This window comes from Orcinus orca, chromosome 10, assembly GCF_937001465.1.
Source record: "Orcinus orca chromosome 10, mOrcOrc1.1, whole genome shotgun sequence".
In the NCBI taxonomy this organism is placed as follows: Eukaryota; Metazoa; Chordata; class Mammalia; order Artiodactyla; family Delphinidae; genus Orcinus; species Orcinus orca.
The window spans coordinates 1,349,183-1,366,135 of record NC_064568.1 but is presented as its reverse complement, the minus strand read 5'-3'; the positions used below and the strand labels follow the sequence as shown (position 1 = coordinate 1,366,135).

General features: G+C 41.6%; 2 protein-coding genes and 1 non-coding gene across 4 annotated transcripts in view; 2 read left to right on the top strand and 1 right to left on the bottom strand.

Moving 5' to 3' along the window:
* MGLL (monoglyceride lipase) overlaps positions 1–16,953 on the top strand; it is a 283,419-nt gene that overhangs the window by 39,195 nt on the left and 227,271 nt on the right. The window lies entirely within an intron of this gene.
* The window catches only part of KBTBD12 (kelch repeat and BTB domain containing 12), a 59,528-nt gene that overhangs the window by 26,122 nt on the left and 16,453 nt on the right, over positions 1–16,953 (bottom strand). For both annotated transcript variants that reach the window (XM_004285444.3, XM_049715521.1), the window contains exons 3-4: positions 13,331–13,601; positions 11,083–11,233 (exon numbers count right to left, since the gene is read on the bottom strand). In XM_004285444.3, the coding sequence (XP_004285492.1) occupies positions 11,083–11,233; positions 13,331–13,601 (422 nt within the window). The remainder of the gene's footprint in view (positions 1–11,082; positions 11,234–13,330; positions 13,602–16,953) is intronic.
* LOC117198631 (U6 spliceosomal RNA) lies at positions 997–1,103 on the top strand. The gene has a single exon (XR_004479845.1). It is a non-coding gene; the product is annotated as a U6 spliceosomal RNA (small nuclear RNA).

Sequence of the window (16,953 nt, the reverse complement as noted above, 5' to 3'; positions counted from 1 at the left end):
CAGCCCCACTCTTTCCTGCTCTCCTGAGAAAGGGCTACCCGAGAAAGCTCTCAGAAAAAAGTCAAAATGGAAACCAGCCCATTTTAAATACCTGGGTTTTTAGTAAGGGCCTCATTTATTCATAAGGCTCATATAGACTCTTCAAATTATTTTAAGCTTTCCAGGAAGTTACCCGCCAGAAGAGCCAACTGCAGCGTGGGGAAGCTGGTAAAGTGCACACGTAACTGCATGAGCAATAGAACCACTTTAAGCAAATGATCTAGGCATATCTTTTTCTGCATTTTGAAGAAGGAAATATATAGTTTTCCAGGAAAAACCATCCAATAGCTGACTAATACACCCCTTGCTAGTTTGCCATAATTCCAGAAATCATTTTCATCTAAATTCAGATTACTCATGGTATCTGTGATGACATGGTTTTCAAAAACAAGCATTTCCACAATGAAAATTTAGCGCAGATTTTAACTGAGGCCAACATTCTTAAATCTTTACAACTCAAATTAAATTAGGGTCAGCATTAGCCAGAGAGTCCAGCAGTCTGACGGGTTCACCTTTAGTTCCCACGGAAGAACACACCCTAGGCAATATTTTAAGAGTCCCTCCCCACGCAGAAGTGCAGGCTGTGTGAATGTGCACTGGGCCATTGTGTGTGTTTGCAAGGAGAGGAAGCGAAGAGAGTAGAAAGAGACGGTCCTTAGACTCCAAATGCATGAGGACAGGGTGACCCCAGCACAAGGACGGCCCCTCAGTAGGCTGCACGGCCAGCACAGAGACCTGTTGAGGGTGAAGCTGGAATACTGCAGGCTACTAAAGGAAGATTTTGAGCATTATTAGGGCACTAGAGTGAAAAAGGACCCCTTGCCACTTATTTCAGTAATAATAATCCCTATCATTATCATTTATCGAGCACTTAAATGCCTGGCACAGTATCCATCTCTCTCAAGTGTCACAACTGTTATTAGCGTCCTCATTTCATGAATGAAGAAAACAGACTCAGCACTCGCCTCGGCAGCACAGATACTAAAATTGGAACGATACAGAGAAGATTAGCACTGCCCCTGCGCGAGGATGACACACATATTTGTGAGGCATTCCATATTTTTATAGCTGATTCACTTTGTTACAAAGCAGAAAGCAATTATACTCCAATAAAGTTAAAAAAACAAAAGAAAAGAAATGATGGTCCAATCAGCCAAACACCTTTGAAAAAAAAAAGGAAACAGACTCAGAGAAGTGACCCAACTTGCTTAAAATCATGGGGTGTGGGCTTCCCTGGTGGCGCAGTGGTTGAGAGTCCGCCTGCCGATGCAGGGGACATGGGTTCGTGCCCCGGTCCGGGAAGATCCCACATGCCGCGGAGCGGCTGGGCCCGTGAGCCATGGCCGCTGAGCCTGCGCGTCCGGAGCCTGTGCTCCGCAATGGGAGAGGCCACAACAGTGAGAGGCCCACATACCGCAAAAAAAAAAAAAAAAAAAAAAACATGGGGTGATAATAAGTTGCAGGGATAGGATTTGTCTGCAGGAGGACCTTTACTTTATTTCAAGCAAAGAAGACACCTGGGAAATCTTTGTATAGATGGAATTAACTCAAAAGATTTTTTTTTGTATTTTGGCTGCATTGGGTCTTCATTGCTGTGCGGGCTTTCTCTAGTTGCGGTGAGCAGGGGCAACTCTTTGTTGCGGTGCGGGGGCTTCTCATTGTGGTGGCTTCTGTTTGTTGTGGAGCATGGGCTCTAGGCGCGCGGGCTTCAGTAGTTGTGGCACGTGGGCTCAGTAGTTGTGGCATGCAGGCTCAGTAGTTGTGGTGTGCAGGCTTAGCGGCCATGGCGCATGGGCTTAGTTGCTCCGCGGCACGTGGGATCTTCCCGGACCAGGACTCAAACCTGTGTCCTCTGCATTGGCAGGTGGATTCTTAACCACTGCGCTACCAGGGAAGCCCTTTTTTGTGTATTTTCATTCTTTATGTCTCTGATGATATTTTTCTCTCTATTGTCTTACTGAGGGATGATGACCATTGTAACTCTGTTACTTGGCTCTCCCAAACTGTCGCTTGTGCAGCTAATTGGAAGTATGATATAGAGAGAGGCTACACGAATGTTACCAATAATGATACAATACGAAAATGGAAAACAATGTCCTTGCACTGACACAAAGGGATTACAGTTTTCTTGGGATGTAATAGTGACAGTTTACCACGAGCCCTAAAGACAGTCTACCTATGGCTCCACTGAGGCTGATCACATCTCTAATGCAGCCCCCCTGCTTCTCTCTTCCTATGTGTGAGCCAGGCGCTGGGTACCAGTCCAGGACCAGGACCAGTTGTCCTATCAGCCTATTAGTTAGACACTGTGTCTCAGTGTCCATGTCCCAATACCCTCAGGGGTTTACATCCTCTAACAGAGCCTGAAAGGACAGGGCGAACACTGGTGGAGTAGAATCCTGAGGCTAACCGTCCCATGCATGGCTGCTCTTCAACTCAGGGGGTCCTCAACAATTTGTCCGCCGCTCTGGCTGATGTAGAAAAGAGTAAACCAAACAGTTAAAATTCCTTCGCCCAGATAGTTATGGAAATCAGCAAAGCCTTGCATTTTTCGGTTGCTAACCAAGGGGAGTCTGTGCCACTGCTGACACTTCATTTTGTACCTGGATCAACGCCACAGGTGAGGTACAACAATTTCTATCCACGCAAAAAGAAAAGTGGATTGTCAAGGAAGACGATCACGGAAGACTCAGGCAGTTGTTGGGACGTGTCTTCAGGGTCGGACCTGGAAGAATCCGGATGGTGCCTTGAGCGCCCACCCCTCCTGTAGTCATCTGTTGCGCTTGTATGTTGCACAGCTTGATTTGTTTATCCAGAGTCTTAACCCCACGGAGCCGCTGTCCTAACAAATGTTCCAACAAATGACTTAGAGACAGAACCAGAATGGACTTACGCTGACGGACATGCAAACTGAAAATCAGACCCACCGATAAAATCTTGTCTTCAAGGAGAAACAAGCACAGTGGAGGACATCTGGATCACACTCACGGTCTCGCCTTTTGCTTTGGCTGATAGAAGGCCAAAGGGGAGAGTGAGAAAATATAAAAGGTCCGCACCCCTAAGAAAAAACGATTTTTACTACAGGTATTGTTACAAGCCAACATCAGAACTGGTTTTCAACCTGATTAATCAGTCGGTGACAACCTGCTTCAGTGAACTTGACTCTGGAGCAGCTGGTTAGATGGAGCCTTGCCCCTAAAGACAGCCAGTCAGAAGCTGACTCATCTCTGACCCCTCTGCCGAGGCAGACTTGACACTCCTGCCTCTGCAACGAACACAAACCACACGTCTAAGGTTGACAACACCCCACTCCCACCTTTGTGACAACACTAATCCAAAACAAACTCCTGCCCACAATCTTATGATTATCCATCTGCTTTGCCCAATGAGAAGGTCTCTGACCAGCTAACCCTCCTGCACGTAGGTGAGCAATAACGTCAGCGCTTTTGATTTCAGATACTGAGCAGTGGTCTTATCCTTTAACAGCAGCCAGTAGTCAGCATTTAATTGAGAAACAGACCAAATTCATATTCACTGGGGAAGTGAGATATTAGAGCATTAAAGTAACTCCATGTAATCTTTCTCTGCCACATTTGGACTCATCCTGTTCCTGGTGCCAAGTGTATCATTCTCCTTTTTCTTCATTTGACTAATTCCTACCTGTGGTGTGAGTTAGTTACCGTCTGCATAGGTGTTACCATGTGTCCACATAGGTGTGCACTTAGCCCTGTGTATGCACGGTTATCTGTCTGTACCTTGTCCTAGGCCATCACTCCTTCTGGGCTCAGTGTGTGTCTCCCATCCCTGGGTCCTCAACACTCAGCCCAGGGTCTGACACATCTTATTCCCCAACAGGTATTCGTTGAATCAAACTGCAGTATGATAAGAAAACACAGTATCTCTCTGATGGAAAGTATTAGTCTCTCTGACACCCATGTTACTCAATTGAATTGTACCTGTTATTTTAAAAGACTTACTTTCCCCTGAATTTTTTCTCCCTTCAATTCTGAGAAGACCGCTCCTCATTTTCACTCAGCTCCTAAATAACTGTTTTCACTCAGGAGTCTCTCGATGCTTCTTCTCCCCTCGAGCCCAGGGCTCTTGCTACCTCCTTCTTCCTACTTCTTTCAATGTATAATTTTGAATTTCTACACTATATTTTCTCTCCTCAATATGTGTGTTTCCCCCACCCCTTTACATCTTTCTTAACCTTAACAGCATGCTTTGTAATTTTAATTTTAAAAAATTTTTTCATTGTGGTAAAAAACCTTAACATGAGATTTACCGTCTTAACAAAATTTTAAGTGCACGATACAGTATTGTTCCTTTTTTTTTGCTGTGGTGTGAGGTAATGGGCTGAACACATTTGATGGAAAGTTCATCTTTCCCCACTGAAATTGCCCTGACACCTTTGTCAAAAATCAACTGAGTAAAAATGTAAAAATGTATTACTGAACTCTTATTTCTGTTCCATTGATATATATGTCTGCCATTGGTTTTATACCACTATAGCTCGATTACTGTAACTCTAGGTTTTAAAAATGGGTTAAATAAGTCCTCAAGCTTTCTTCTTTTTCACAATTGTTTTGGCTATTCTAGGTTCCTTGCATTTACACATAATTTTAGGACCAGCTTGTCAACTTTAAAAAACAATGAATCTATAGATCAATTTGGGGAATATTGCTATCTTAACAATATTGAGTCTTCAAATCCATACACAAGCAATATGTCTCTATATATTTAGCTCTTTTTAATTTATTTTTATTTTTTTCAAACAAATGCAGAAGGAACCACTTTTTAAAATTAATTAATTTGTTTATTTATTTGGCTGCATCGCCTCTTAGTTGTGGCACAGGGGATCTTTGTTGCAGCATGCGGGCTTCTCTAGTTGAGGTGCGCGGGCACCAGAGCGCACAGGCTCAGTAGTTGTGGCGTGTGCGGGCTTAGTTGCCCCGCGGCGTGTGGGATCTTAGTTCCCCAAACAGGCATAGAAACCACATCCCTTGCATTGGATTCTTAACCATTGGATTTTTAACTACTGGACCACCAGGGAAGTCCCCTATGTAGCTCTTTTTTAACTCTCTTGGGAGTGTTTTATAGTTTTCTGTGTATGATTCTCACACTTTTTGGGTTGAATTTATTCATACATATCTTACTCATTTCGATGTTATTGGGAAGTATTGTTTTTCCAGTTTCATTTTTGGAATGTTCATTGCTAGCACATATAAATACAAATAAATTTTAAAATTTTATTTATTTATTTGGTTGCACCAGGTCTTAGTTGTGGCTCGTGGGCTCCTTAGTTGCAGCTTGCCTCCTCCTTAGTTGTGGCATGTGGGCTCCTTAGTTGCTGCACGTGGGCTCCTCAGTTGTGGCATGCATGTGGGATCTACTTCCCTGGCCAGGGATCACACCCGGGACCCCTGCATTGGGAGCATGGAATCTTAAGCACTGTGCCACCAGGGAAATCCCACAATTAATTTTGTATGCTGATTTTGTATCCTGTGACTTTGGCTAAAATTAATGATTAGTTCTAGTATTCTTTCTTTTTTGCTTTCTTTCTTTGACTTCCTTCCTTTCTCTCCCTCTCCCTCTCTCTCTCTTTCTTTTCTTGTAGCTTTCTTAGAATTTTCTACGTGTAGGATTATATGATTTGTGAATAGAGACTATTAAACTCTTCCTTTCCAATCTGTATGGCTTAATTTCTTTTTATTGCCTTATTGCACTGGCTAAAACCTCTGTTTCAATGTTAATAGGAGCAGCAAGAACAGGCACCTGTCAGTTGTTCCTCATCTTAGAAATAAGAGCTGTCTTTCACCACTACGTACCATAGCTGTAGTCTTTTCATAGGTACCTTTTAATAAGTTGAGGAAATTCCCTTCTAGTCCTAATGTGTTGAGAATTTTTATTATGATAGGGGGTTGGATTTTGTTAAAGGCTTTTTCTTTTTTAAAAATATTTATTTTATATTGGAGTACAGTTGATTAACAATGTTGTGTTAGTTTCAGGTGTACAGCAGAGTGCTTCAGTTATACATATACGATATCTGTTCTTTTTCAAATTCTTTTTCCATTTAGGTTGTTACATTATGTTGAGCAGAGTTCCCTGTGCTATATAGTAGGTCCTTCTTGGTTATCCATTTTAAATATAGCAGGGTGTACCTGTCAATCCCAAACTCCCTAACTATCCCTCCCCCTCCCCCTTCCCCCCTGGTAACCATGAGTTCGTTCTCTAAGTCTGTGATGTTTCTGTTTTGTAAATAATTTCAAGTCAAATGCTTTTTCTACATCTATTAGATGATCATTTGGTTTTTGTTCTATATTAATATGGTTTACTATATTAATTGAGTTTTTAAAATTAAAGCCACCTTGCATTCCTGCACTCCTGGGATAAATTCCACTTGGTCATAATATTATATATAATAATATTTTATGTTGCTGGATTCAGTTCTTTCATTTTTTTATTAAGAATTTTTGATGACATAATCATTTTTTATGTTGTTAGACTCAGTTGCTAATTGTTTCTTTTTTTAAAATTAACTAATTATTTTTGGCTGTGTTGGGTCTTCGTTGCTGTGCACGGGCTTTCTCTAGCTGTGCCGAGAGGGGGCTACTCATTGCGGTGGCTTCTCTTGTTGCGGAGCACGGGCTCTAGGCACGCAGGCTTCAGTAGTTGTGGCTCACGGGCTCTGGAGCGCAGGCTCAGTAGTTGTGGTGCATGGGCTTCGTTGCTCCGCAGGATGTGGGATCTTCCCGGACCAGGGATCGAACCCATGTGCTCTGCATTGGCAGGCGGATTCTTAACCACTGTGCCACCAAGGAAGACCTCTACTGCCTTCTTGCCTCCACTATTTCTGATAAGTCACTGGCTGAGCGTATTGTTGTTCCCCTCTATGTGACGTCATTCTTTTCTTGCTGCTTTTAAGAATTTTCTGGGGACTTCCCTGGTGGCACAGTGGTTAAGAATCCGCCTGCCAATGCAGGGGACATGGGTTTGATCCCTGGTCCAAGAAGGTTTCACATGCCGTGGAGCAACTGAGCCTGTGCACCACAACTACTGAGCCTGCGCTCTAGAGCCTGCGAGCCACAACTACTGAAGCCCGTGCGCCTGGAGTCCATGCTCCACAACAAGAGAAACCACCACAATGAGAAGCCTGTACAACGCAACAAAGAGTAGCCCCCGAGGCTTCCCTGGTGGCGCAGTGGTTGAGAGTCCGCCTGCCGATGCAGGGGAGACGGGTTTGTGCCCCGGTCCAGGAAGATCCCGCATGCCGCGGAGCGGCTGGGCCCGTGAGCCATGGCTGCTGAGCCTGTGCGTCCGGAGCCTGTGCTCCGCAACAGGAGAGGCCGCAACAGTGAGAGGCCCGCGTACCGCAAAAAAGAGTAGCCCCCGTTCGCCACAACTAGAGAAGGCCTGTGCGCAGCAACAAAGACCCAATGCAGACAAACATAAATTCATTAATTAATTTTAAAAAAAGGATTTTCTGTCTTTCAGTATTTTGTCTATGATGTGTTATGGTGAGGATCTCTGTGACGTTATCTTACTTGGGATTTGATGAGCTTCTTGGAACTGTAGATTAATGTTTTTCCATCAAGTTTGAGAAGTTTTTGACAAATATTCATTTGAAAAGAGATTTCCTGCCCCTTCCCTCTCTCCTTTCAGGATCCCCATTATACCTATATTGGTAGCTTTCATGTTATTCCATATGTCTCTGAGGCTCTGCTAATTTTTCTTCAATTTTTTTCCCCTCTCTTCTTCAGATTATATAATTTCTGTTGATCTATTTCAAGTTCACAGATTCTTTCTTCAGACTTCTCAAATCTGCTCTTATTCTAGGATTTCCCTAGAAGATCTCTGTTACATTTCCGGCTAGTTTTCTTATCTGCTGCTGTCCCAACCAGGACTAAAACCTCAAGCTTAGGAGAGCTGCAGGCTTTTTCCATTTGCCACTCTGAGTGTGGGTTTTCCACCCTCTGCTCCCAAACATATCAGACCCCTTTGGCAAACAAAGCTGCTAGGATTCACAGCTAGTCCCAACTCCAGTAGAACTACCACGCTGAATGCTCTGGGCTGCAAGTCGGGGCAGTCTCAGGCCAGGATGTCACAGGCTCTCTGAAGACTGACTTCAAGTTCAGCAGTTTCGAGAAATTAAGCTCTTCTCAAATTGTTGTTTATCTTTGGTTGATTTCCAGAGATCTGAAATTGTTGTTTTTGACAAATTTATCTGTCTTTATAGTTGCTTTTTGGGGAGGGGATGTCTCCCTTCTCACTTCTCCATTGCTAGAAGTCTCCTGCTTTCACTTAGATTCTGGCCTGCTGAGTGTTTACTGCCATAACAGTTCTTAGTTCAGGGGATTTTAAACACGTTTCACCTAACATTTTTTGGTATTTTCAGTGGGAGGATCAGTCTAGATATCTAGTCGGCCATACAGAGAGAGTTAATACTTTCAGTTTTTTATGATCATTAAATGAAACTTTTTATGTAAAGAATTAAGCAAACTGTCTGTAACACGAAGGGCTCAAAGAACTTTAGTTATAATATCTGAATACTTGTACTGTAGGGATTTTACATACATTATTTTATTTAATCATATCTCTAAGAGGCAGGCATTCAAATTTTGATATTACCACCCCCCCAAAAAAAAAAGATTTACTAGACTAGGGCCATACCAGGTAGTAAATGATGGAGTCAGGGTCTGGTGCCTTCCCGCCTTGGTCCTGCTCCCTCCATGGTGAAGAAGATTTCTGTGGTTGCTCTTTTGGGGTGGCCTGTAGACTATCTAGGAGATCATAAGGAATTAAGTCCAGCACAGGTATTAGGGAGAGGGCTCATTGCTGTACTAGTTGGCAGTGACTCCAATCACAGTGGGACACATAGAGATTCCCGAAAGCAGACAGGGCTTTTGCTAAGACAGTTAACACATGAGTGCATGGTACCTGTGTGAGTCATCGAGAAGGTTTTAGGGCTCTGTATGATATTTGCCCACATTCCAGTTATATTTGCAATGAACAATTAAATCTGAACTAAGTGTACCACAAAAATACCTAAACAACTGAAATTCATTCCATTTAAAAGCTTTATACATATACTTGGGAGTTAAGTAGCAAACGTTGGGAAACTGGAACCTTTTGGATTCAATCTGCCAAGATGGTAAAATTATTTGAGAGACTGTGAGTCTGGTCCCCAGCCCTGAATATCCAGAAACTATATTTGATGCTGCTGCAAAAGACTTTCTAACTGATGTCCCCACTGACATTTTCTTCTCACCTTTGACGCGTTCCTTATATCCTGACCTTGGCAACCTTCCTCAGACATTCTCTCATCATGTTTCTGTGCACTTTCTCACTGCTCCCTCTTGTTCTCCTAATTCTTCATCCACCAGCCGTTGTAAGCTGCTCCCATGCACGTGTCCAACTCTCAGCCCCACCCGTCCCTGCTCTTGTGGGCTCATTCACTCATCCTTCTCGCATCCTCTACTCCTAGCATCTCCTTCTCACCTCCGAACCTCTGCTTCTGCCTTTCTTTCTACTGTACTCCCCACCCTTCCCCAGCGCCTCCTTTCTTGGAGCACGCTCCTTCCTCTATTTCTCTTACCCACATCTTACAGGTCCTCTAAAAATCTACTCCCTTCCATTCACTCAGTGGACGTTTGTTCATGCTGTGAAGCGTGAGCTCCAAAGGGTGTCTTGGGTGTCCTTTCCAGGCAATTTACAAAAAGATGACACTATCAGTTGTATTCCACATTTAGCCTAGTTGTGGCTCCACAGTGGGGGAATCTCATTTTGCTTCAATTGACACATCATTTTTTCCCACTTTTGACTGCCTCCAACGTTAATATAATAAGTGGATCAGCACTTCACTCCTGAGTTATACCTCCATCCCACGTAATCGATCCTAGTTTAGATGTTATCTCTACTGGGCCTATGACACTGCATAAGGTTATAACGAAAGTAACGAATATATACCCAGAGGAAAAACTCAGTTATAATCACAAGTGAGCCTCATAACTGAGGCAGTCATAAATTATGTTGCATAATGTTCTTGTTCTTAAAATCATAGAACTATTAATGTTTGAGTGCGTTAATTATTTGCTTCAGGCTGTGCAGGCAGCCAAGAGATAACGGCTTCCCTTTAGTTTAAAAAAAAAAATGCTGCTCAAGTGCTTGGTTTGCTTTCAGCCCATATTTCTTTTTTTGGCCATCTTTTTGTTACCCAGCATCTTCCCCGTGTTGTTTTTGCCAGTTAGGCATCAATGCAGATGGGACGAAATAAAGAATTGGCATCGCCATCATTTTACCAGTCCACTCAGCCTCCTGTCTCAACCTCTTTCTTCCCATACTCGTGGGAAAGTGATGGAGGGGTGGGAAGCGAGGTGACAGAGGGTGACGTTAGGGAGTGGGACGGGGATTAGACGAGCAAAGGACTTAATAGAAGGAGTGGGAAGGGTGGGGAGACACAGAGGATGTTCAGAGTCACTTTAACCCACATTAGTGGGAACAAACCAGTCTTTCACCAGTCCCTAGTGGGGGGTGCAGGACCACACATATTCATGCCAGAGAAAAGAAAAAAATGCATTCGGGTAAAAAATGACTTAATAACCTCTGTAGAAGTTTGGTGGGTGAGGCAACACAAAGAGGACTGGTATCTGTGGCATCGTCTTACGTCTGCTGCCTTTCTCTTCTGTTAGTACAGAGGATCAGTTGGTTGCAAAAGCCCACGTTTCATCGGCTGAAGGCAGCCAAAGGCTTACTGCCTTTTCACCATATTTTACTTGGTGGGTATAGAAGGATGTATCACTACTGTTCTTGCATTCCAAGCGACTTAAAAATTTGATAAAAATAACTTTGCTTTCAACAAGTCAATAGACTTTCATTTAATCTTACCTGACTGTGCTCTAGAAATTAAGAAACAAAAGAGAATTGGGGGCTAGTTGTGTATATAGTTGAACTGAAATGCAAGAGGAAGGGAGAATATTTCATTTTCACTGAGGCAAACTGCTGAGAAAAAATAAAAGGAGTTACACTCTTTTAGCTTCTTCTTACCCAGAACATAAATCTCACTGTTGACCACAGCTGTGCTGAATCGGTACTTTGAGTACTTCATGGGTGCCTGCTCTGTCCATAGATCTTGGCTGGGGTCATACTTCAGCAGCTTGTTGCTTAATCGATCAGGTTCTTCGTCAGGAAGATCCATCTGTGTGAAATTATGACAGCCAGTATAATAACGTACCACTTAGAGATCTTCGTGAGTACCTGAATGCAATTAATCAAAGCAGACAGCCAAGGAGATAAATAGAGGTTAACCGTAGTGAGTCATACTCACAAACACACCAAATCCCATGACTTGGGGATATAAGTACACTGTCAGTATCGGAGGAATTTATATTCTACGATAATGGGGCTAAGGTGTTGGGTTATAGCAAACAATATGTGATCTGAGCAGTGAGGCAATACATACAGCATTTTTTTTAAAAAATGAAGCACTGCAAAGCCTTAAAAACGAAACCAAGCTTTTTTGAATAGTATTTAAAGTATAATTTTATTTTACCAAGCTTTATAGTGGCGGATTAAATAATATTTGTGAGAAACTAATTTTAATAATTTATAAAGCATTTTTCTTTATAATATTTTTCTAATCCAAGTGGAACAAAATTACAAAAACATTTGAGTGTTTTAGTAATGAGAGTATTTTTATACCATAATATAGGAGTGGTCTGAATTTAATTTTAAAGATACATGGATTAATAGAAATTATTTGCAATTATTTTTATGTATTTATTTTATGTACGTATATATATATATATATATATATACACATTTTTTTTTTAATGACTAGGGAAAGTAGAAGTTGAATACACACAGATGTATGTAGCTTTTCCTACTCCTGAACTTGAGGTGAAGTAATATTTTTTGTCTACAATGTGTTAGGACCTTCTATGACTTCAAGCTAAAGATGCTTAAGTGTCTTTTGCTTTTTGTTTTGGATGAAGGTGTTCAACAGAGAAATAATTTCCATACTTATGAAAGTTGTATGCAGTTAGTTTTAGCTCAGGGTTATAATCACTGTAGTGCAATCACTACCCCATGCTTTCTTGCAATTTAATGTATCGTATTCGGTACAGACTAGCAAAAGCTTTCGTTATGCAGTAAATACTGACGTGTTTGAAGACATTATATATTAGGAAATACTGACTTTATTGTTTTAATTTTCCTTCTAATTTAAGTATTTAATATTTGCTTTAGTGGAAAAAAGCAAAGAAAAGCTTTTCTTTGGAGCATATTCATGCAAAATTAACTATGTAAATGAATAGTTCTGAAAAAGCTTTATTACAAATAATTTGTCAGGTTTCAGCTACTAACTGTGATTAAATCTAAGCTACTTTTTGATACATAGCATGAATTTTAAAATGTATTAAATGTGACGTTTGTTATTAAAACAAGTATGATATACCATAAAAGGCAAAATTTAAGCTTATGAAATGATTTAAAAAGCACCAGTTTTATCATGAAGCGAATCTGGTGAAAGAAGAAATCACATAGGCTAAAATAAAATTAGTTTATGACATGGGGACAGAAAATGAGCTGGTAAGATTAATCTTTATTAGAAAGACTGGTTGGCCAGGGCAGAAGGCAGCTGGAGTGAAACTTCTGTGAGAGCCCCAAGGCGCTCGGAGGGACACGAAAGAGAAGAGAAAGGGCCTCTGTGGTCCCACTCCACTGACTTCTCCATCCTGTCTTGCGCCCCTTCTCTGGGCTTCAAGACAGTCTCTGGTTTCTTTATCTGCTGATGCCCAGCAAAGACATGAAGAGGTTAAAATTGCAATATACTTTTGTGGAAATGGTTGTGCCATCACAGGATGAACATTCTGGTTTCCCACTTAGAGTAAGAACTTTAATATGAAAAAGACCTAAGAATCCTTGCCTCAGGTCATACAGCTGTAAAGCAGAGAGAAGTGGGATGAGGATCCAGCTTCTTCGCCTCCTACTTAGATGCTCCTTACGGATAACCCCTCAGCATAAGCATCCTTCATAGTCAGCAAGGATGGGAAGGGTTATGAAGAACACAGCACAAATACTGAATGAAGTCATGCCTATGAATAACACTTTAAAATTCATTCTCCTGAGCTGCTTTAACACTTTAAAATCTTCCATTTAATATTCTATAACATAAAAGGCATTTTACCGGAATGTGGGTCATACTCTTTTAGTATTCAACAACTACAACATTTTTCAACAGAGCGGCCAGACTCAGCACAGCCATGCCAGTTAGGTACACAGGAAATTTCTTAACCTGAGGGGTCCAGCCTCCAATCACGTAAAGTTTATTATTCACTGTTACTACAGCATGACACGCCAACTGTAGTGGAAGGGGGGACACCCTTTTCCAAGTGTCCCTTTCTACAGAGTACTTATCAACACAGTTTGTAATAAGATACTGGTTTTTAATTTTCATCTGTCCTCCTATAACATAGAGGTCGTTATGGATGGTGCCCAGAGCGTAGAGCTCTCGAAATTCTGTTGTGCATAACTTTTCCCAAAACTGGTTTCCTCTATCATGATACCTGTAAGTTAACAGAGAGAGAACCCAGAATTAGATTTAATATAAAAACAACTTGCCAAAAAAACACACTTGTTTCTTTTCCAACGAAAACCGATATGATTTGGTTCTTCTAATAGGAGAAGAAAAAACCATTAAGATAGTGATACAGGTTTGTGTTTTTTGGGGAAAAGAAATGCTGAACAAAATATAATGTACACAGAAACAGTCAACCACACCCACCTAGAGAATTTTAGAAAAAAACAATATATTGAAAAAGTATAGATTATCCAGGGACTAGCCTTCATTTCCTAATTCTGGGAAAGAAAATTAAAAATAGGAAAGTCTTGGGCTTCCCTGGTGGCGCAGTGGTTGAGAGTCTGCCTGCTAATGCAGAGGACACGGGTTCGAGCCCTGGTCTGGGAGGATCCCACATGCTGCGGAGCAACTGAGCCCGTGAGCCACAGCCGCTGAGCCTGCGCGTCCGGAGCCTGTGCTCTGCAACGAGAGGCCGCGATGGTGAGAGGCCCGTGCACCGCGATGGGGAGTGGCCCCCGCTTGCCACAACTAGAGAAAGCTCTCACACAGAAACGAAGACCCAACACAGCAAAAATAAATAAATTACTAAAAATAGGAAAGTCTTTCAGCAAGTCATTTGCTAAAAGAGAATATGTAAAAATAAACATAAAAAATGTCTTATTCTGTTGACTAGAAGTTTCATTTTAATACTACATTAAAGAAATGTGTTTAGAGCAGAAAATCTGGAAATATTTAAATTCAGATTTCTAATGGGGTGATGCAGGATATATAGAATTTTAAGGATTGTTCTTGTGGTTCTAACTGGCTTAGAACAGAGTCAAGAACATGCTACTGTATAAAAACCCACCTGTAGGTGTCTGCTGGGCATTTCTCAACTGTTTTAATCTACTAGGTATGGTAATTTCAGTAATTTCTACCACAAATAATTATGTTGGTCTGAGAAGAGTCTTGGGAGAAGAGCAGGGACACTAGGTGATATGGTCTCTCAACACCTCCTAGAGTCCAACACATTAAGTAATTATCTGAGTGTGTGCATGTGTGTGTGTGTGTGTGTGTGTGTGTGTGTGTGTAGCATTACATGGTCACCAAGTGGATCAGTCTGTGCCCACCTTCTGTCTTGCCTGTTGACAATGGCAAGTCTATTTTCTCGAATCATGATCGGGACACATAGTCCAGGACAAAAGTACCCATGGGGACAGTGGGATAAAATATGTGAAATTATTTCTGTCCTAGAAAATCCAGAAAGTATAATTGGAATTCAAAACTAAAACAAAACAAAAAACAAAAACCAGAATAAATATGGAAAATAAGAAAAAAAATTTGTTGTTTGGAAACAAATTTTGCATCAGACATGTGACAGTTAATCGTATTACAGAAGTTTTCCCCATTGTTCTAGGCCAACTCTTATGGAAACCAAAGTCCCTAGCAGCACAGGTGATATTTTCACCACTATTTTTAATTGTTCTGGATTTTAGAGGGGAAGGGACAATTAGGTGTCTACAGGTGGGGGCTACTGAAGCAAAGACAATGAATATATAAATGGAACTAAAAAATGGGTTTTGGTTTTCTGAGGCACGGTTTAAGAAAATAGGCCAGGAACAAAATAAATCCCACGAAGGATGGGAAGTACATGTTTGCTGGACAACTTGCTAATTGGATTTTTGTTTTAACATTTTGAATTAAAAATGGGGAGAGAAAATGCCCAGATGAAACTATAAAACTTATTATTTCGATATGACATAAAGAAGAAAATAATAGTGGCAAAAGCATTCAGTGTTCACAGAGGTTGACAGTTTAAAGACAACACTTACATCCTCAGCTGTTTGTCTACCAAAGTACGAGAGTTAAAAGAGATGGAAAGGTGTATTTTTTAAAAAAAGAAACAACCTGCTATAATGCTAATCTACTTCCTCTTTTAAGTCAAAAAGAAATATATCTGCATGGAAATGTGTAAACTACAGAGTAGAGGCACGCTGAAGAGCATCTTGGCAAAGGTAATTGGGGTAAGGAGCAGAGATGATGTGGCAGGAGTGGACCAAAGACAGTGACCTCGGGTGGTACTGTCAGACCTTAACTATGCAGACAGCACTGGGAGTCTCATGTAAGCCTCAAGCAGTGCTTCTGATAATCTCTTTATTTGCCTTGCTGACAGTTTCACTATTGCGAGAAGTGAGGAGGGCAACTGATAGTTTTACCCTAATTCTGACCAACGTGGAAGAGCTGTTGGTGATGGGAACCGGCGTGAGTTCAAGACAGGAAAGAAAGGAAACGTGGGGTGTGTAGTTAGACACACGCATAAAAAGGGAAGCAGGCATTCAGAAACAGTTAAGAGGAAAGACTTTCAAGGATGAAAACACACTTTGAGAGGGATGGACGTTTGTTAACAATTAACTCTGATGGCAGAATTGTGGACTATCCTTATTTTATTTTTTAAAATTTATTAATTTTGGCCTCAGAAGCAGCGGATTAAAGCTCCACAATCAACTTGATATACCCTGCATCTGTGGAATACCTGAATAGACAACGAATCATCCCAAATTAAGGAGCCCTGTGGATGAAAGGCGCTTGGTGCTGCAGCCAGGAGTCAGTGCTGTGCCTCTGAGGTGGGAGAGCCAACTTCAGGACACTGGTCCACAAGAGACCTCCCAGCTGCACATAATATCAAACAGCAAAAATCTCCGAGAGATCTCCATCTCAACGCCAGCACCCAGCTTCACTCAACGACCAGCAAGCTACAGTGCTGGACACCCTATGCCAAACAACTAGCAAGACAGGAACACAACCCCACCCATTAGCAGAGAGGCTGCCCAAAATCATAATAAGTCTACAGACACCCCAAAACACACCACCAGACGTGGACCTGCCCACCAGAAAGACAAGATCCAGCCTCATCCACCAGAACACAGGCACTAGTACCCTCCACCAGGAAGCTGACACAACCCACTGAACCAACCTTAGCCACTGGGGACAGACACAAAAAACAACAGGAACTACGAACCTTCAGCCTGCAAAAAAGGAGACCCCAAACACAGTAAGATAAGCAAAATGAAAAGACAGAAAAACACACAGCAGATGAAGGAGCAAGATAAAAACCCACCAGACCTAACAAATGAAGAGGAAATAGGCAGTCTACCGGAAAAAGAATTCAGAATAATGATAGTAAGGTTGATCCGAAATCTTGGAGATAGAATGGACAATAGAATGGACAAAATGCAAGAATCAGTTAACAAGGACCTAGAAGAACTAAAGATGAAACAGGCAACGATGAACAACACAATAAATGAAATTAAAAGTACTCTAGATGGGATCAATAGCAGAATAACTGAGGCAGAAGAACG